The 22,102-nt window shown below is 42.0% G+C and overlaps 1 protein-coding gene across 1 annotated transcript in view; it reads left to right on the top strand.

Moving 5' to 3' along the window:
- Positions 1-14,875: 14,875 nt before the first annotated feature.
- tmprss9 (transmembrane serine protease 9) overlaps positions 14,876-22,102 on the top strand; it is a 30,044-nt gene continuing 22,817 nt past the window's right edge. Inside the window, exons 1-8 of the mRNA XM_088350153.1 lie at positions 14,876-14,996; positions 16,792-16,919; positions 17,000-17,067; positions 17,749-17,924; positions 17,995-18,045; positions 19,970-20,083; positions 20,152-20,317; positions 21,594-21,872. Of these exons, the coding sequence (XP_088206279.1) occupies positions 14,876-14,996; positions 16,792-16,919; positions 17,000-17,067; positions 17,749-17,924; positions 17,995-18,045; positions 19,970-20,083; positions 20,152-20,317; positions 21,594-21,872 (1,103 nt within the window). The remainder of the gene's footprint in view (positions 14,997-16,791; positions 16,920-16,999; positions 17,068-17,748; positions 17,925-17,994; positions 18,046-19,969; positions 20,084-20,151; positions 20,318-21,593; positions 21,873-22,102) is intronic.

Here is a 22,102-nt window from a genome sequence, read left to right as displayed (position 1 = left end):
TGCTGCCTTTCATTTCTTGACTGAATTCCACATTTCACTCTCAGATTCCTTAACCGCCAGGGTGGTTAAAGCACCACTCTCTGGTGGTGCCTATCCTTTTCCAGGTCATACTTTTGGCTAGGGGTTTGCTCCCCACCATGAGACAGGTAGTACTAGTTGTCCATGGTTACCAGTAGCAGGAGCAGCCTCCTTACCTGACTCGGATACAGCATAGTCATTTGTCAGAGTTGTTTTCCATTGTAAAGTGTCACCCCTGGTTTCAAGAGACTATTTAGCTTCTAGTGGTAAAAAACAATCTATATAATCAGCAAAAATACATGATCATATATATAATTACTGGTAGGTCGAGAAATGTACATATTTTCCATAACGTGAAGCTCACATATTTGTCAGTCATCTTGATACTATAGTTACCCAAAAACCTCAAGAGGGCTGGATAAAGAAAATGAGATGTAAAATGATGCATTTTGGACATATTTTTCCTGGTTTGCGATTTTCAGCACTCGTTTTTGGTTCCACTACACTGTAGAGCAGGGGTTGGCAACCTATGACACGCGTCCCAGCAGTGGCACGCGAGGGGTTAACCAGTGGCATGCGAGCGCACTGCAAAATAATAAAGATTATACTCTAAAAATGCACATGTTTACCTGAAATTAAGACATTTTCAGTTGCACGCAGTGTTTACGAGAGCGCCCATCTTTTTCTGTTTCGTGCGTGTCTGCAACTCGCAAAGGAGTGCTCAATTCTGTATTTATTGGCACACTCGTAAATGTTATAACCGTGTATGCATTTCCTGCATCATATTCCTTTCCTGTTTTGTTCAGTTTGAGCCAGGTAGTGCTCGAACATTTTGTTGGTCTCTTCTTGATGGGATTCTGGTTTGATCCACTTGCGGAAACGTATCTTATGTCTCTTTTCAAGTTTTGTTCAGTTAAAGCTAGTCATTGTTCCAACCTTATATTTCATGGTGCTCCTATTCTGACCAGGTGTGGGAATGTTACTTGTGTCTTCCATGTTTTGTTCAGTCAAAGCCAGTTAGTGTTCCTTCATGTTTTTTTGTTTGTCTTATTGTCCCATCCACACTGGAGTACATATCGTGTGTCCTCTCTCTTTTGGGGTCTGTTCATTTAGTTGGTGTTCCAACATATATTGCGTTGTTTTCTTTCATGTTAGAGTGCCTGCATTACATTTCATTGTCTCATTTTAGGGCAGCACGGCGGCGCAGTGGTTAGCGCGTGTACGGCACAGTTCTGAGGTCATGAGATCGAACCCTCTGTGTGGAATTTGCATGTTCTCCCCGTGCTTGCGTGGGTTTCCTCCGGGCACTCCAGTTTCCTCCCACATTCCAAAAATATGCATGTCAGGTTAATTGGCCGGTCCGAATTGTCTGTCCCTGTCTGCCCTGCGTCTGGCTGGCAACCAGTTTAGGGTGTCACCTGCCCGAAGATAGCGGGAATGGGCTCAAGCACCCCCGGGACCCTACTGGGGATAGGCGGTGCAGATAATGAATGAATGTCTCATTTTGTCCAAGTGTGGGAGTGTTTCTTGTGATGTCCTCTTTTCATGTTTTCTTCTGTTAAAGTTAGAACATTGTGTAATTGTTCTGTCCATGTATGTGTATGTTCCCCACATTCTCTTTGACGTTCTGTTTAATCAGAATCAGTCGGTATTCCAACATATCCCATGTCTTCTTTCTTTTATGGTTTGTTTGGTTACAGTTAGTGTTCCAACATATCCCCCATATCCTCTGTTCAGTTGTGTTCATTTACATGTAGTGTTTAGACATTTTGTTGCAGTGATTTTTAGTCAAGCCTGTGCTAAAGTATCTTTGATGCCTGAAGATCCTAGTAAACTTTGCTCCTTTTTGTACACCAGTGGCCTCAAACTAGCAGCCAGCGGGCCGTTTGCGGCCCAAGATGATAGTTTGGGGCCCCCCGCTATTGTATAATTGCTGAATGTTACTGCAACTCACATGAGGTTAATGACTAATCATTATTTTTGGCTCAAAATTCCCACGCTGATGTTTTAGATCGATGTACATCTGCCCTGCGATACGATTGGCTCGTTACTTTCTGGTTTGACCCATGGCAGCGCGTGCTCATCACAGAATACATGTTTTAACAAACTAGCCGTTTTTTTATACATTTTTTGTAAACTCTTAGCGAAAAGTTTTATTTAAATTGAAATGTGCAACAACGGGAGACTAGCTTGGTTTAAGGAGAGTCACTGCTGTTGAACTGAAGCTTAAAGGATATTGGATGCATCTTACATATATCCTTTGTGAGTGTCTGCTTTTGAAAAGATGATGCGGCCCGACCTCACTCAGACCCTAGTTCTGCTGGCCTCCAACTAAGTTTTGTTTGAGACTGCTGTACACTATCCGATTCCTTTACTATTGATACATCTTTTTTTCAGAACTTTTATTTTGTGTCTTAATTCATAGGATATTGCACCTTAGAAGATCTACTGCAATCTGTGTAGCTGCACCTGTTAGCTCAAGAAAATCCTCAGGTGTGATCACCTTGTTTAGGACTACCTCCCTTTTCAAACAATTCTCAAAATATATCTTATTTGCCAAGCAAGGATGATTTGGGATGAAGAGCTTTAGGCGTGAACAGAAACCATTTCTGCACAGTGAACTTTTCTAGGTGATGTGATCCAACACAGGAAGGAAAAATCCAGGCTTTAAGCTCCTTCTCTTTGTCCTATCGGGCACATAGAACAAGGGGGCTCTTCAGACCAACTAGAAGAACTATTTTTTTTTTTTTTTTGGGTAGGTGTGACTCATTTAAGTCCAGCGGGAGGAGGTCTTAAAGGGGATTTGGGATGAAGTACGGCTTTTCTAAAGTCAATGGAGATAAAAAGTCTGCTTACCTGCAGGACACACCCCCCACCTGAGTTCAGATGAGACGGATGAATAAAAAGAGCTTTCCCCATTCGCTCACATCTAGCTCGGAAATGGCAGCTGGCTGTGGACAGATTGAGTGAAAGGGTAAGTGATTATTTGGGGTTTTTAATGTGCAAACTGGAAATTTTGTTTATATATTGAAAAAAAAAAAAAAAAAAAAAAATATATATATATATATATATATATATATATATAAAATGATTGACCTTATACTAGTCCTGCAACAACGAATCGACAAAATCAATTAAAATCTGTGATTTAATACGTTGGCAACTAATTAGCTAATCGATTCGTTGAATCGCGTGATTTATGAGCCTCAACGAACGTTAAATTTTATTTGGTATTGGGGCGGCAAGCTCAGGAGGTAAAGCGTTGTCTTGGGATCAAGAGGTCGCAGGTCCGATTCACGGCTCCTCCGTGTTATATGTTGAAGTGTGCTTGGGCAAGACACTGAACCCCTAACGCCCCCGATGAGCAAGTACAGTATTTTCCGCACTATAATGCGCACTGTGTTATAAGGCACACCTTCAATGAATGATATATTTTTAAACTTTTTCCATACATAAGGCACACCCCATTATAAGGCGCTATAAGTGCATGCTGGTTTAAGATCAGGTAATTGTGCAATTTTGTAATTGTAATCCTGTGCAGTCCTTCGAGACATTTTTGTAATTATGGGCGTCATAAATAAATATGACTTGACTTGGCTACAGTAAAGGATGTAGTTACGTTATGCAACCGTTAGATGGTGCCGCGCTAAAGGGAATGTCAACAAAACAGTCAGATAGGTCAGTCGAACTTTATTAATAGATAACAAACAAGCTTTCCACAACTCCATTCACTCCCAAAATGAATAAACAGCCGTTTTATTATTTTCTCTGAGGTAAAGCATTTTCATGACACATCTTTAACATCTTTGAACAACAGCAAGGCATAACATTTTACTTTTTCTCCATTTAGTCAACACGCAAAAAAACTTCTGATACTGTTATGGTAAATTAAACGTTAGTGCAATCGCAATATAGTGACACTCGTAATGTGCAAAACAATAACAATAAAGCAATAACTGTAAAATGTTAAACGTAAACACACACCAAGTAGGACCACCTCTGAATTATTTAATGTTAAGTTCCCGTGCCAGCGCTGTTGCCTTCATTCGAATAGTTAATGTACTGACACTTTTACTTGCTGCTCTTAGTTCAACAACCCACTGTTGAAGTGTGTCCTCTAACTGTGGACATCTCGCTTTATTGCCACGGAAACTTTGTTTAGTCTTCCTTACTTTGCCATCGATTCATTAATGTTGAACTCTCTCGCTGCTGCTCTATTCCCATTTTTACTGCGTGACCGATCGCCTCGAGTTTAAACTGTGCGTTGTAAGCATGTCTCTTAATAGGAGCCATTTCAGGGTCCTTATACAAACGCACAAATAAAAGAGAATCGTTGTTTAATATTTCCCAGTATGCACAGCACACTTCTTCTATGCGGAAATTGGAGTCGGTGGCTGCTTACCGTAAGTTGCAAGACCTTGTAATTCAATATTGATCCATATATAAGGCGCACCGGATTATAAGGCGCGTAGTCAGCTTTTAAAAAAAAATAAATCTGATTTTATGTGCGCCTTATAGTGCGGAAAATACGATAGTTGCCTTGCATGGCTGATGCTGCCTTTGGTTAGTGAGTGTATGTAAAAGGGAAAGTGTGAAACACCTTGTAAAGTGCTTTGGGAGATCTTCATTGACTTGAAAGCGTTTACATTTAAATCAATGCAAATTAGAGTGCACACCATTTCGTTGTGACGCTAGGAATTCTAGTACCACTCTAGCCCGGCAGAGAGCGCCAAGACAGTTTTTATTAAAAAAAAACTTAACTTTTGTACATACAGTACTACATTTTGAACATAATTTACAAACAAAATTGAAATGAAAGTTTCAACTTTGTAGTGTTTGACTGTTTCATCATTAAACATAGTTCACAATTTTGAAGAGAACAGACAGCAATACAGAGAAAAACAATCAGGAAATACAAATAAAATAAATCAAAAAGAAAAATAACAATGCTGTAATGAGATGTTTAACTCTACCCAAGAGGCAAATTCTTGAGCCTATGTCATTTTAATATTGTCAATGTTTATCATATTCCAAAATTTAAACCCTAAAAAACAATTTTGTTGACATTTTGAAAAGTGGGTTTACATTTTTGAGTGTTTTTGTGGATAAAAAATCCACACAAATTTAAATGTATTGATTGTTCTTTTTTGTTTTGTATGATAAGTCCAAATTCAATAAGATCTGTGGATTAGGTGGTAGGAAAAGAGTATTTTACATATTTGTAGGGGTATAGAATTCATTTCTATGCATTTTTTTTATTATAGAGATAATTGACAAACACAATTTTTTTATTGTTTTATATCATAGAAAATTTTGTTTTGTGCACTATGGTCCGTCTGTGCAAAACTTCAATATTTTAATAAATAGGAGGGAAATTTAAAATTAATCGAAATATGAAATTAATCGACGACAAGTCGGGTAAACAAAGAAACACATTATTCTAACTTCTACTTGGTGAGCTCATTCTTTTTTGGGGGGGACCGTATGTACCTGTATTATTCTGAACTTTATGTGGCCCGCAAGACAATGCTGAGAGAAGCACAAGAGAAAAATGAGCACATCACGTCAAATGATGACTTGCAGGTTAATTATGTCCACTGGATGTCACCAAAGACAGGTACCACTCACAATTAACCCTCTGTAGATGTATTTTCTGACCATTGATCAGCCACAGAATATTAAGAAAACTCATCCCGATGTTATTTTACTTAAAAGTCACACACGCGCTGTTTAAGGCAATATGAAAGACAAACAACGTTAAAAGAAATAGCACCTGGTTTTCTCTGCAGAGGCTTTAGCTCCTTACTATTATATATATGAAATCTAACAGCAAAGTTCCCATATTAAGATAAACATTTTCATTTAAAAAAATAAAAGGCAGAAAGACTTTAATTGTGAGTGTTAAGAGTGTTTGTCCCTGTGGTGAAGGGGGCCTCTCCTTGTGAGAGGTAAGAGAATTCTCCCACCATGGTCCGCTGTGTGTTGTAAGAGGCGACTAAAGTGGAGGGAGCGAGGGGAATGGGGATCCTCTCCTCTCTATCTCTACTCCCTAAGAGACAGCAAGGCAAAGAAAGGGGGCGGGAGACCGAAAGGTCTCGCAAACCCTAGTTATAGGGTCACTAAATGTGAGAGGATGTGGAAGTAAAGCGACTGAGTGGAAGAAAGAGGAGATCGGAAGGATGATGACTAAAAAGAAGGTTGATGTCTTAGCCTTGAGTGAAACAAAGATGAAAGGAAAGGGTGAATTACAGCTTGGAGGTATTTATGGTAGAAGGTCTAGAGCTACGGGTGGACATGGTAGAGAAGGAGTGGCTGTGCTTGTGAGTGGGAAAGCAAAGGAAAAACTGGTGGAGTGGAAAGAGTTATCTTCCAGATTGATGTGGGTGAGGTTGAAGTGGGTTGTAGAAGTATGGATGTTTATAAGTGCATATGGACCTGGTTCAGAAAGAAGCACTGAGGAGAGAGAGGAGTTCTGGAAAGACTTGTCCGTTGTGTGGCAAGTGCGAAAGAAGGGTGAAAAGTGGTAATACTAGGTGACCTGAATGTTAGAGTGGGTGATGAAACGGTTGAAAATGTGATTGGTAGATATGGAGTACCAGGAAGAAATGTGAGTGGAAAGAAATTGATTGAGTTATGTGTGGAAAATGAGTTGCTGATTGGAAATACATTGTTTAAAAAGAGGGACGTGAATAAGTATACCTTTGTCAGAGTGGATAGTGGCAAGATGGTGGACAGAGCACTGATGGATTATGTAGTGGTTAAAAAAGGGATGTTAAGTAAATTGTTGGATTACAGAGGTGAAATGAGTGGTATGTCTGATCATTTTTATGTGGAAGGAAAACTGAGAATAGATGGATCGTAGAGGGCTAGTTATAGGAAAGAGTGTGAGGGAAGAGGTGAAAATGTCAGAGTTGAATAAGGCAGAAAAGGAAAGAGTTTAAAGAGGGGATAAGGGAAGAGTATGAACGGATTAGTAGAAGAGAAATGGAGAGTGTGGAAATTGAATGGAAGTGGTTTAAAGAGGCAGTGTTGAGCAGTGCAAAAGTGTGTGGAATGAGAAAAGTTGGTCGAGGTATTAGGAAAGGAAGTGAATGGTGGAATGATGAGGTATCAGAGGCTGTGACAGAAAAGAGACGTGCCTTTGAGGAGTGGCTGCAAGATAAGAGTGGCGATGCGTGTAAAAGATATAAAGTGAAGAAAAGGTTGGTAAAAGCGGCAGTGGAAGCAGCAAAAAAGAAAGCAAATGATGAATGCTGTCGAAAGATAGGAGTGAACTTTGAGGAAAGGAGAAAATTGTTCTGGAAATAAGTGAAAAGAGTAAGAAACAGTGAGTCTGGAAAGGAAGAGAAAGTGAAAGATAAGGATGGTAGATTGCTGGTTAGCGGTAGTGCAGTCAGGACGAGATGGGATGAGTATTTTGAGAAGTTGCTAAATGTGGAGGATGGGAGAGAAGTGAGAGTCGAGGCGATCGATGGTATGGAGAGAATGCCTGTGTTGGGTGATTTAAATGTGAAGCTTGTGGAAACATAGGAGGTGCAAGAGGCAGTGCAAGAAATGAAAGGGGGGAAGGCACCTGGGTTGGATGGTTGTACTGCTGAATGCCTGAAAAAAGGTGGCAAAGCTATGATTGACTGGTTAATACGCTTGTTGAATGTATACTTTTTAAGTGGTGTGGTTGCTGTTGATTGGTGTAGTGCATGTGTGGTGCCATTGTATAAGGGTAAAGGTGATAAGTATGAATGTAGCAATTCGAGAGGTATCAGTTGTCTGTGCCGGGTAAGCTGTATGGAAGAGTCTTGATTAAGAGAGTGAGAGAAAGAACAAATGAGGTGGTGATGGAGGAGCAGAGTGGTTTCAGGAAAGGAAAAGGATGTGTGGATCCGGTGTTTGCAGTACGACAGGTGTGTGAGAATTATTTTGCAAAAGGTGATTGATTGATTGATTATTGCTCCAGCGAAGGTCGGGGGGTCCTGTCCCTGTGCGTTGAGCCGACCAGATGAACCAGGTTTTTCCAATGCTGGCGGTTTTGTGCCGGCTGTTCTGCATCCTCTACAGCAACTCCGTGTTGTTGGAGGTCGCCCGCAACGATATAGAGCCATCGAGTGCGGGGTTTCCCTCCTGGTCATCTCCAGCCTGCGGCCTTTGGGTCAAACTGGAGAATGGCTTGTGTCGGATGGTCTGGTGGTAGACGAAGGACATGGTCAAACCAGCGGGTGCGGCGTTGTGCGACCAAGGAAGATGCTCGGGGCTGGCACGTGCGGGCTCTGAGCTCTTTATTGGAGACTCGCTGGGGCCACCTGATGTTTTCGTTGGTTCTGAGAGCCCTGCTATCAAAACCGTCAATTTTTGTGGCCAGGGTGTCGTTCAGGGGCCATGTTTCTGAGCCATAAAGCAGGATAGAGAGTACGGCGAGGTTGTAAATGCGGAGCTTCGTCTTGCATGCGATGGTCTGGTGCTGCCCGAGTGGTTTCCAGAGAGACTGCAGACCAGATGCTGCCAGGGCTCTTCTGCGGAGAATCTCTGGTTTTAGGTCCCCATTGTCTGTCACCATGGACCCCAGATACACAAAGCTCTTGACAGGCTCTACAATGTCGCTACCAATTTGGATGGGAGGTGGATCTGGTCCATCACCGACATACATGAATTTGGTTTTCGTCCAACTCACTTGGAGGCAAAGCCGCGCTGCCTCTTCCCTGTAAATGCTCAGAGCGTCTCTCAGCTGGCTGTAGGAAGTGCTGAGCATGATGGTGTCGTCAGCATACTCCAGGTCAGTCAGGTGGTAGTTGCCGAAAGACACTACGGGGATGCGCTCACTAACCCTGAACATCAGATGGTCGATGATGCAATTAAAAAGGTCGGGAGCAGCCACGCAGCCTTGACGAACGCCGCTGGAGATAGTAAACCAGTCGGAATCAATGCCGTTGATACGGACACAGCTCTCTGCGTTGCTGTAGAGCAGCTTGAACAGGGCTATGATCTTGGGTGGTGCTCCGAGAGCTTGGAGGATGTTCCACAGTGAAGGGTGGCAGACGGTGTCAAAGGCGGCCTTCAGATCAATGAATCCGATATACAGATGGCGATCTTTACGGAATTCACGGGTCTTCTCTATCAGCAAACGGACGGCAGAGATGTGGTCCGTTGTGGAGCGGTTGGGCATAAAGCCGGCCTGCTGGGGAGGTCGGCAGCTTCTGATTGCTGGAAGGGCACGGCTGAGCAAGATCCTGGTAAAGACCTTGCCCGGGATGGAGAGTAAGGTTATACCTCTGTGGTTTCCACAGACAAGCCTGTCACCCTTGCATTTCCAGAAGGGCATGATGACTTCTGGTCCAGTCGTTGGGCAGCTGCTCCGATTCCCACACCTGGTTGAATAGGCAGGTTAGCCACTCCACCATGCCATCACCGCCGGCCTTGAGCATCTCACCGGTAATGGCACAGATGCCAGGGGCTTTCTTGGTGTTCAGCTTCTTTAGAGCAGCTCTCACTTCCTCGGGTGTTACAGGGTCTGTGCAGCAGGCGTCGCTAGGAGCTGCCGTGTTTTCAGCCACTAGGAGGGTGGGATCAGCCGGGATGGTGCTGTGCTGCAGAGGAGGCTAAAGTGCTTCTTCCAGCGCGCGAGGCAGTTCGCTTCTGTCATGATGAAGTTGCCATCTGAGTCTTTTACCAGGGCTGTCTTCATGTGTGGGCTGCTACGGGCTTGGCGTAGTAGACTGAATACGCGGCTCATGTTGTTGTTGTTGTTGGCCGCGGACTCAAGCTGTTGGGCTTCTGCCTGCCAAAATCTCTCCCTATCTTCAGCGATGGCCACGTTGCGCAGGCGGTTCAGTCTCCGATACTCCGTGAGGTCGCCTCGGAGCCAGGCCTCACGCCGCTGGTCTATGATGTTGAGTGTCCTCTCTGATATCCAGGGCTTTCTCGGGGAGGATCGCGGGCGTCCGAGGACATTGTGAGCAACTGAAGTCTCTGGCGATGTTGGGGTCGCTGAGTCGGGAGGAGTCGGGGCGAGGCAGAGTCTTGTGCTGGTTGGCTCGGAGCTTTAGCTTGAGCTGGGCCACCAGCAGATGATGGTCTGTGTTGCCAAGCTGTGCTCCTCTGAACACCCGGCAGTTGGTTACAAACGACTTCCAGCGTTGTGATATCAGGATGTGGTCCAATGCCTTCCTGGTTCTGCCATCTGGGCTGTACCACGTCCAGTGATGGATGCGTTTCCGGGGAAACCAGGTGTCAGCAACACAGAGGTTGTTTTGGTGGCAGAGGAGGAGGAGGCGGTTGCCATTGTCGTTTGTTGTGATGTCAACGAAGGTGGTGCCGACAGGTGAGCCGGGGGACCGATCATTGCTCAATAGAGTGGCGTTGGCATCAGTGAGGATGATGGTGACGTCGTATGGTGGGGCTTGGTCGACAGCCTGGTGGAGTTGGTCAAAGAACGCGTCCTTCGCATCCTCATCAGCGACATCGGTGGGGCGTAGGCGACGATCATTGTCATCTTGCCGTGATGGTGGGTGTCCAGCTGATGAGGGACCTCCGGAGGGCTTTTGGAATGGCAAGAGCCACACCGTAAAGGCCGGTCCGACTCTCTGGGCCACTCCAGATGTAGCAATGGTTGCCAGCTGTTGTTTCACCATTGCCTTGCCATCGTACTTTACAGAGCCCTGCCAGGGTGATGTTATAGCGACAGAGCTCTTGGGACAGCAGGGTGGCAGCTCCGGGGCGAAGGAGTGTCTGGAATTGCAATTGGCACCGCACCGCGACTGAAGCTAGCGTAGCCGTTAATGTGCAATGGCCACTTGAATGCCACGATTTTGGCGTCTGTGGGTTTCGAAAAGAAAATAAAGCACGGAGTCGACGTTGCCGTTGACTCGGCGGATTTCTTCCGGAAACCAGTGCAGGAAGGAGGCAGATTTGTCCTGCTTTCCGAGATCGGCCATTGTTGACGTTGGCAAACATGGCGGCACTGCTTTGTAAAGCGACCAAAGGCCGGGGAAACTAAGTCCGGCGAAATATCAACCTGAGAGTCAGAGGGCGATCGGGTGAGGCGATCAGCGGATGGTGCCGTAAAGAGAAGCGTGGAATTTAAGATGCCTAGCAGGGATAAAGAACTCGAGGAAATTAAAAAGTCACTGGGCTTTTTAATGGACAAAATTGATAGTCACTAAACAACAAGCCACAATCATGAGTTTAATGGCTGAAATCAAAGACCTAAAAAACGAAAACATGGAGAAAGACAAGAGGATTATTGCGCTAGAGGGACGCGTAGCAGATCTGGAACAGTACACCAAGAGCAATGACATTATAATCACTGGTCTGGACATTAAACCTCGGACCTATGCCAAGGCTGTGGCAAATAAAAATATTGCAACGGATGCTGATGAAGATTCTGCTGAGCAACAGGTCATTGCTTTTGTGAGCAAAAAAGGGATATCCATCAATGCTGAGGACATAGAAGCATGCCATCAATTATCAAGAGGTGAGAACCGACCCAAGGCAACCATCGTGAGATTTCTAAACAGGAAACGAAAACATGAAATCCTTAAGCAAGGAAAAAAACTAAAAGGGACAAATTTTTATTTAAATGAACACCTGAGCAAAAAAACTCTGACATTGCAAGACAGGCTGGATTTTTAAGTAAAACTAACAAAATACAAGGAACTTGGACTTCAAACTGTCGAGTATACATAAAGTTAAACGGCACTGGGGCGGCAGTAGCTCAGGAGGTAGAGCGATCGTTTTAGGATTAAGGGATCCTAGTTCGAATCCCGGCTTGTCCGTGTTACATGCCGAAGTGTCCTTAGGTAAGACACTGAACCCCCAATACCCCCAATAAGCAGGTTAGTGCCTTACATGGCTGCACAGATCACAGCCGCTATTGGGAAATGTGAAGCACAATGTAAAGCGCTTTGGGAAGTCATTGACTTGAAAAGCGCTATATAAATGCAGATCATTTCATTTCACTCCAGAAGAAGCAAAAATACTTTGGGTCCGAGAAATGCAGGAGCTGGACAGATTTGCCTGAAGTGTAACAATGGCATCCTGGACTGACAATATGGACAACTTTATCACAGATTACAATAAAAAAATCCATCAAAATATATTAGGCCATGATCTACCGGAACTGAGCATTGTTGATCACACTGACTCCAATAATTCAAGATTAGATGACTTCGATCCTGACCACAAATTTCTATCAGCTAGCTCATACAATTGCAAATATTTATTTGTGGAGATTTCAACATCGATCTAATGAATCCAAACAAACATAAAAACGTTGATGACTATATTAATATGATGTACAGTATGAGTTTGTACCCGACTATATTAAGGTCAAGTAGATTCACTTCACACAGTCCAACACTCATTGACAATATATTTACAAATAATATGGAATTTACAAACGTCAGCGGATTACTGGTTTGTGATATTTCTGATCACCTACTAGTATTTACAGTGTATGATGAAAAGGTTACTAGACAAGAATCAACTAAGGATTATGTTTACAACTGAAGAGACTATTATATCACTCTATGATGACTTAGTTAAACAACTGGAATGCTATATATGGTACAGATGATGTGGATCGTGCGTTTGACATATTTTTCGAAATATACACCAACAAGTATAACAAAAATTGTCCATAAGACAAACAAATATTAAGAATAAATCTGTAAACCATCCATGGATAACTAGGGGTTTATATAATGCTTGTAAGAAAAAAAAAACCACAAAGCCAAATTTATTTTAAATTATAATGCATTGTATTTATTATATTGTTCTCTCGTTCTGCCATATTTAACATATTGTGCAGAAGTCTGGGGCAATAATTACAAAAGTTCACTACAGCCCCTTTTTATCCTTCAAAAACGTGCAATAAGAACCATACACAGGGTAGGATATCGGGATCATACCAATATTTTATCCATGCGGTCCAAATTATTAAAATTGGATGATTTAATAAAAATTTTCACTTCACAACTATTATTTAAGGTCACCAAAAACATAGTGCCAGAAAACATACAAAAATTATTCACTTGGAAAGAGGGAAATTATAACTTGAGGGGCTTTAGTGATTTCAAATTCCCAAAGGGGATTGGGGTCAAACTTTGGAATAATTTACAAGATGAGATCAAACGATGTCCAACTATCCATGTGTTCAAATTTGAATACAAAAAAGCATTACTGGCGAAATACAGGGATGAAGAGAATGGGATATGAGGGAGATTGGAAATACTGCGTTTATAACTATGTTTAACTTTAATTGTTATTGTTGCTATTATTATATCAGAACTGTTATTATAAATATTAAGTTTATTTTTATTGTTATTATCATTGGTGCCGCAGTGACATTTGGTAACTAGGCGTATTATGACGTTGAGGGATGGGTATCGCGAAGATTAGTGTATAATATATGTGATTATTGTAATTATTAAAATTATTGATATCTGACCAATGGAATAAGTATATCCACGAGATTTTGTTGTATTAGACATAAGAGGAAAGGAGGATTTGTAAAAGGTATTTAATAGGGAAGATAAAGGGGTAGGAAAAAAAAGCATCTGCTTCTGACTACCCCTTTTCGAACATGTTATGTGACATTATTTTGTTGTTGACTCATTGTTTTTGTCCTGTTTTTATTTTAATGTTCGAAATAAAATTTTCATTCATTCAATTGGGTTGGCCATGGTCCAAAAATTTTTGTGTGTGTTTTTTGCTGTTTTTTTTCCCTTTTATTTTCTTTGTTATTGTTGTGTTTGTCTTGCTGTCGGTCAGCCCTCTTTGAGGGATATGACCAAGGTAGATAGATAGATAGAAGAGTGTTTGTGTGCTATTTTGGTCACTTTCCAGTTCTACCGAGTTGAAAAATCTAATGGAAATAAATAAAATTGTTGTTTTTCTTTTTTACATATGCAGCTTATAAACACTACAAAAGATTAAATCTTCGAGAAGGAAAAATTGGGAAAAAAATTTTTACAATACCTATCTACCTTGGTCATATCCCTCAAGAGGGGTGACCGACAGCAATACAAACACATACAATAACAAAAAATTTTTTTAAAAAAGGGAAAAATATTATCAAAAAACACACAAACATTTTTGGACCATGGCCAACCCAAATGCCCAAACAAGTTGGGCACCTCGGCACCTAAGTTGGTCATGCTTTCGTCCCTCCAGATGAAACGGGACACAAGAAAGCGGCCATGTCACTCGGGTCAGGGTGACACAACACACTCTTTTGTTCAACAGCTGAAGCGTTTCGCTCGAGAAATGCCGGTCTACTAGTGATCTCAAGAGCCAAGAAAAAAATCCGCGGGATAGAGACGTTCTCCATTGGGCCTTAGTGGTCTGCCCTCTGAGATCTGCAACCTCAGTGGAATCGTTTAAATCAATGCTTAAAACACAATTATATTCTATGGCTCAAGAATGACTAATATTTCATGTTGATGATGTCTGTATTGTTTGTTGATACCCTTGCAACATTCATTGCGGATTGGTCATCCTGCGGCCTCATGTAGGTTTTAGATCAGGGGACGGTGTAATAATAGTCTGTAAAGCCTTTTTAGACTTCTTGTGATAAAGGGCTTTACAATAAACGTGACTTGACGACTTAATATACAACATGGCTTCCTCAGAAAGTTGTTATTTTACATGAATTTTGATGAATGTCTTGACAAACTTCAGCAAAGACACACTTTTTTTTCTACCTCTGGGCTGAAATGAGTTTGACACCCTTGACTTATTGTGTTGAAGAAGTGTACCTAATGTTTTTGCCTGTGTCGAAGGAATCATTTGAAAACATTCCGGCATTGAACTTTCCCCGTTTCGGATTTCAGCCGCCATGTGAATCGTCTATTTTGCCAAATCCGAGATGACGGACCAAGACGGAGGCTCATTGTTGGCTCCTTCGGGACCTAGCTGCCACCGAACGGGCCTCGTATTCTGCCTCCTATTCTTCCTTGCCGTTGGAGTTTTTGTGGGGCTTCTCATTGGTGATTCTACGATAAAATCGTCACAATTAGGGATGCATGATATTTGTTTCTTTTCCTATCGATGTCAGTAAAATCCTGCTTCTGGGGACCAACACAGATAACCAATAACATTGTTTTTCAACTACGTTATACTTAAAAAAATTAATGATGAAAACACACACTTAAACCAATTTTTTATGTATCTATTTTTGTTTTAAGTGACAGTGAAATTTAACATCTAATCATGTCTCTCCCAAAAATCCTGTTGGAGAGACGAAAGCTTGACTTTATAAAGACTCCAGTTCCTTGCCCATATTACAGAGGTACAAAGGAGACACAATCAGGATGTTATACTACTACTATAGATAATCAAAATAGCAAAAGGTACTTACTTTGTCAAAATAACTGAGGGCAAGCTCTCCAGTGCCTCACGGAGAGGTAGAGAGGAGACACGACCAAATTGTGATTCTACTGTGTTAGTGAATCAAATTTCATTTAAATGTGGAACAATCGGTCAAAACTGACTTTTTTTTTCAATAATAACTGTAATGGTAAAGATTTCTGATGTCTCGTTCACATTATGGAAATGTAGCGAGGAGACACGACCAAGTTGTGCCACCACTTCTATGGAAAATCAAAATACTTTCTAATAAGAAATAATCGGCCAATACTTACTTTTGTCAATAATGACTATAATAGGGAAACTCTCCATGCCTCGCTTACATTACACAGAGGTAGAGAGGGGATACAACCAAGTTGTGCTCTTACTTCTATAGAAAATGTAAATATATTATAATGAGGAACAATCCGCAAAAATTTACAGTACATTTTTTTTGTTATGAGTGGGGTCAAAAATGACCCAATGGGTTTTAATTCTTTGCAAATTGTAAAACTAAACAAGTTGTAATATTTTCATATTCCAGGCATTCCTTATAAAGCATGTTTATTACATGATGCCATTAGTATTTTTATTTTTCCCTTCACGAATATTAGACCCCAGTCAAGGAAGAGTGTATGCACTGGTAGATAGGTCATGCATCCAAGTGTTAATGATTGAATTCTTCAGGTCCTTGAACGCATTACGAAGAAGAGGTGACATGACCACTACCACCTCTATAGAAAATTTTAATATATTCTAATGAGGCAAATACCTACTTTGTCAATAATAACTATCAAAGGCAAGATCACACATTATGAAGATGTAAAGGGGAGACAGAACCAAGTTGTGCTATGACTTCCATACAAAATTAAAATATATTCTAAGAAAACATTTGGCCAATACTTACTTTGTCTCCAGTGCTTTTTGCACTATATGTAGAGGTGGGTAGTCAACACAATCAAGTTGTGTAGCCGCTTTTATAGAAAATCTTGATATACTGTATTATAATGAAAAACAATCTGCCAATATCGATTTTGACAATAGTAACTATCACGAGCAAGATCTCTGGTGTCTTGTGCATATTACAGAGAGGTAGAGGAGAGACAACCAAGTTATGTTATTACATCTAAATATATTCTTATAATAATAATAATAATAATTTCCTTGTATTGTCATTCTGTGTAACAATGTACACAGAACGAAATGTCGATTGCACCTGACCCGTTGTAGCGAGCCGATGAGGAAGAATCGGCCAATACTTGCTTTGTCAATAGTAACTATAACGAGCAAGCTCTCCTGTGATTTGGGCAGATTGTGAAGAGTTAGAGAGGAGACAAAACCAAATTATTGGTTCAATAATGAGGCTGCATCTCTAATTCTGATTCCAAATTTGCTTTATTTATAACACAATTCTCATCTATGTGAATATGAGCGCAGCGTACTTGATCCAGGAGCAGCAAGACTTTATGGAAACAGCGGAGCTGAAGGGTCTCAAGCATGATCCGGCCCTCCAAGATCCAAATTCTGTTTTTTTTGTCATACTCACATCTGTTCTTAGATCAAAGGTAGCAGCGGCCATTTTGTTTTCTTCATATTTTGTCTCACTTAACCTAAGATTCTAAATTGTTCATTTTTACTTCCACAGATTCAAGATGTTTTTGCTTCCTCATCCATAGCGGATCATTATGTCGATTGTAACTTTATAGCATTTGGGTAAGGACTTATAAGATTGGGTTTTCACAAGAAAAGCTCTGATGAAAGCACTTTTTTCCACTGTTTCATTCTCTAGCCAGTCACGTTAGCTACTTGGCTCCAGGCTTTGGCTCACCGCTAGCTGCTATTTGTAGCTTCTCCTGCTTCATCCTTATGTGTCACTTGCATTCCACAGCTGAGTGTTGCTGAGTTCCATGATTCGGGCATCTTTCACATTTTTTCACAGTTTCCCTTTCTAGCCACTTATGTTAGCCACTTTGCTCGAGGCTGTGGCTTGTCGCTATCGTTATTTTTGGTCACACCTGCTTCGTCCTCCAATGTCACTCGCCTTCCGAAGCTGAACGTGGGCGAGTTGTGTTTCAGACACCTTCCACTTTTTTCACAGTTTCTTTATGTAGCCAGGCATACCAAACATTTGGCTGCAGGCCATGTCTTGCCAGTAGCCACTATTATTTTTAGCTGCATCGTGTTCATCCTTCATCCTTTCTTGTTACTTGCCTTCGACAGATGGTCATGCGTTTTAGCAGCATCTCCCGCTAGCTGCTAAAGTTAGCCACTTAGACCAGCTCTGACCAATTCTACTTATTGTGTCTTTTCAGCAGCACAGAGTGGCGAGTTTGGTTATGTTGCAAATGGCAAACATAGATGAATAAAAACACAGAATGGGTTTTTTTCCCTCAGTGACATAAATAGCGACGTGATGGCTACGTTCCGACTGGTCTTCACAGTTTCCAGATTCCAACAGTATTCGGAGAACTTCATTCAGGATCTGCTGCGGGCGGGGCTGACCTCGGTGATGCACGGCAACCCTCTGGAGGTCCCCGAGTTCGGACGCATCAACGCGATCATCTTACTGGGTCGAGAACAATCCGCAACGGTTCGCTCCAAGATGTGCAAGCTCACATTTAATTTTTGTTTTCCACTCAGGTGCTAGCGGGAAGTCTTTTTACAATATTGGAGATGTTATACTTGGAGAAGGTGAGTGTATTTTTTATTACCATCAGAAAACACGTAGTCAACAACCAATTGTGCAAGTTCTCTGAATGGTAATCCAGTACATGTTTAAAGTATGCTAACAAGCAATAGCTAGCTGGATACACCTGAAGCAGTTCGATGGACAGATACAGTATGCAAAAGTTTGGGCACCCCTGATCATTTTCAAGATTTTCCTTTATAAATCATTTGTTGTTCGGATCATCAATTACAGTTAAATATATCATACAGCAGATGAACACAGTGATATTTGAGAAGTGAAACCAAGTTCATAGGATTTACAGAAAGTTTGCAATAATTACTTAAACAAAAGCAGGCAGGTGCATAAATTTGGGCACCCTTGTTGTTTTATGGTTTTGAATACCTTTAGCACTAATTACTGGAACACTAAATTTGTTTGTTAAACTCATTGACCCTTAACCTACATACACAGGTGAAGCCAATCATGAGAAAGGGTATTTAATAGGGTATCAGATTAACTGAATCTGAATCTCTCTCTTAAGGCAGCGAGTTGCAAGTTGTTCTCCTCTTTGCATTTTCTCTGAAGAGTGGCAACATGGGAGCCTCAGAACAACTGTCAAATGACCTGAAAACAAAGATTGTTCAACATAATGGTTTAGGGGAAGGATACAAAAAGCTAGCTCAGAGATTTCAGCTGTCAATTTCCACTGTAAGGAACATATTGAGGAAATTGAATCCCACAGGCACAGTTCTAGTTAAGGCCCCGAGTGTCAGGCCAAGAAAAATCTCAGATAAGCAGAGGCGAAGGATGGTGAAAACAGTCAAACTCAACTCACAGACCAGATCGGAAGCAAAATCTTGAAAATGATCAGGGGTGCCCAGACTTTTGCATACGACTGTAGCTGGAGTAGGTCAAATCTTGTGAAGGTTGCCAACTTTAGTGGCCAGTGGGAGGAAGCTAGTGAGAAGAATAGTAAGAGATTTAATTGTAAATCGTTGGGACTCTGAATCACGAAACTCAGAAACATGAGGAGCTAGAGAAGGAAACACTAAAAAAAAGGGGGGAAGATGACTTGTGCAAAATTCCCGAACTAAAGAACTCGGTTACGTTCTATTGCACGAGCAGCTGTCAAAGGCGAGTGACACTAAAAAATGAAGTAAAAGCAGCTAACAAAAATAGCGAATGGCATTGAGTTTTAGCCTTCAGACATGTGGCTAACATCAGTGGTTCGAAAAGGAAACATTGGAAGAAAAAAAGTGCCAAATGTCTGAATCATGGCACCATGCAACATTGCATGGACAGCTGTGGAAGATGAGTGACACTGAAAGACAAATCAAGAGAAGCTAGGACCAACAATAGCAGCGACCCATAGACTGCAGCCAAGTGGCTAACACCAGTAGTTAGAGAAGAAAACAGTGGAAGAAGTGACAAATGTCTGAATCATTGAACTCTGCAACATTGCATGAAAAGCTGTGGAAGGCGAGTGACATTGGATGGAAAAAGCAGGAGCAGCTGTTGTAAGAATAGCGGATGGTGGTGAGTTATAGCCTTCAGCCAAGTGGCTAACATGAGTTGCTCATTGAACTCTGCAATAATGCATAAACAGCTGTGAAAGGTGAACAACATTGAAGGATGAAGCAGGACCAGCTATTAATAACAATAGTGGATGGCGGTTAGCTATAGCCTGCAGCCAGATGGCTACAATGAGTGTCTAGAGAAGGAAATGGTGAAAAATGCCTCAATCAAGGAACTAAGCTACTTTAAACTGTGGAAGGCGAGTGACACTTAAGGACAAAAACGTAGCAACTAACATTAACAATAACAGTAAGCCATAGGCTGCAGCCAAGTTGCTAGCATGAGTGGCTAGAGAAGGAAACAGTGGGATAACTCACGCAATAGTTGCTTGACGAAATATTTTCATTTCCCACTGCTTGATTCTCTTTTCAGACAGTTGTCCTGAGACTGCTTTCATGTGTGACGATGGAGAATGCGTCACCAAACTAAACCCAGAATGTGACTTTGTAACAGACTGTGCCGATGGATCTGATGAAAAGCGTTGTGGTGAATGTTTATTTTTCATTTACACGAGTTGAGAATGAAAAATCGTAACTTGGTTTTCGTACCTTCAGCCTGTGGCACCCGTAGTGCGTCGGGGAACCGGATTGTAGGAGGGGAAGACGCCCAGCAGGGGGAGCTGCCGTGGCAAGTCAGTCTCAGGCTGCATGGTCAGCACCACTGCGGAGCCTCCATCATTAACCAAAAGTGGCTGGTCAGCGCCGCGCACTGTTTTGAGACGTAAGTGCTTAGTTTTGTTCATTATGTGACAAGTATCGAAAGCCAGTATCTAGCCACAAACGATACTTGTACAGTACCGGTAGTGCTTTTAGCACTGCACAGCCATTCACTGCGGACAACTGAACCCTGCGATAGTCAACCAAGTCCTGTTGTTAAGGTCTCTTTCATGTTTTTCTCCACTGCTTCCTTCTCTAGCCACTTATGTTAGCCAGTTGGCTGCAGGCTATGGCTCGCCACTAGACATTATTGTTAGCTGCTCCTGGTCAGTCCTTCAGTGTGACTGGCTTTTCATAGCTATACATGCAAGCGAACGTCGCTAAATTCGAGGATCTTACCCCTTTTTCCCAATGTTTCCTTCTCTAACCACGCATATAAGCCACTAAGGCTGCAAGCTATTGCTTGCTGCTAGTTGCCATTGTTGTTGTAAGTGCTCCTGCTTTGTCTTTCATCGTCACTCGCTTTCCACACCTGCTCATGCAAGCGAACGTCGTCGAATTCTGGGGTTCAGGCATCTGGTGCTTTTTTTCCCCATTGTTTCCCTTTCTTCTCGGCTCATGTTAGCCACTTGGCTAGAGGTTATGTCTTGCCGCTATTGTGGTTGTTAGCTGCTTTGTGTAAATAAAGTTTGCTTCATCCTTTAGTGTCACTCACCTTCCACAGCTGAACAGTCCTGTGATTCAAGCATTTTCCACTTTCTTCCACTTTTTCCTTCTCTGGCAACTCATGTTATCTCATTGGCTGCAGGCTATGACTCCCCAGTAGATGCTATTGTCAGCTACTCAGCGTTTGTCCTTCAGTGTCAATCACCTTCTACAGCTAAAAGGTGCTGAGTCCTGTGATAAAGTAAACATCCCCCACCCCCAGTTTTCTTCTCTAGCCACTTATATTAGCAATTTTAATACAGGCTATGGCTTGTGGCCTTTGTCACTGTAAGCGTCTTTGTGAAGACAAAACTTCTTTAAGTGTCGCGTAATTAAGTCCCGTAATTAAGGAATCTAACTTTTTTCCACAGTTTTCTTCTTTCGTCACTTATCTGCAGGCTTTTAGGTTCAAAACAGGTAGTTATTTTTTAAAATAGAGCTAAAAAAGCTCAATCAACCAATACAACATCATGAGTGTTAGAAATCAAATTACCTAGCAGATCACAATGACCCATCACTGGTGAGCTATTTTCAAAGGCGGTCTGGGGGCTACCTGGTGCTTGCGGGCACCACCTAGGCGGCTCCAACATTATAGTCTGTGAACATTATTTTGATTTTCTACTCTTTATTTCCAGCGCCAACAACCCTAAAGAGTGGACAGCCCTGGTGGGGGCCAGCCTGGTAAGCGGTGAAGAATTGGAGTCCATAACCGTCAACATCAAAACCTTGACGGTGTGTCCCGACTACGATCCCATGACCAACGACATGGATGTGGCTGTCCTGGAGCTGGACAGTTTGCTTACCTTCGGACATTACGTTCAACCGGCTTGTCTTCCAGCCCCATCTCACGTCTTCACTCCCGGCCAGAGATGCGTGGTGTCAGGGTGGGGGTCCTTAAATCAATTTAGTGGTGAGTGACGCACCCTGGCAAAAAAAAAAAAATGTCTTGATGAAGTTGTTGTCTTTGATACGTGAGCCTAATATTTCGAAACTGATCAAAAGTCAGATTTTGGACCAATCTGAATGAATTGTTTACGTTGCTAGAGACAAACAACGCAGTCACATTGCAGAAAGACAACACTAAGTTGTGCCACTACTAATTCAGAAAATCAAAATATATCCTAATGAGGAACATAAATGCAAA

Source organism: Urocampus carinirostris, chromosome 12 (genome assembly GCF_059441175.1).
Source record: "Urocampus carinirostris isolate Australia breed hairy pipefish chromosome 12, RoL_Ucar_1.0, whole genome shotgun sequence".
NCBI classification, from domain to species: domain Eukaryota; kingdom Metazoa; phylum Chordata; class Actinopteri; order Syngnathiformes; family Syngnathidae; genus Urocampus; species Urocampus carinirostris.
Note: the sequence above shows the minus strand (reverse complement) of the source record. Positions and strands in the feature narration are given on the sequence as shown.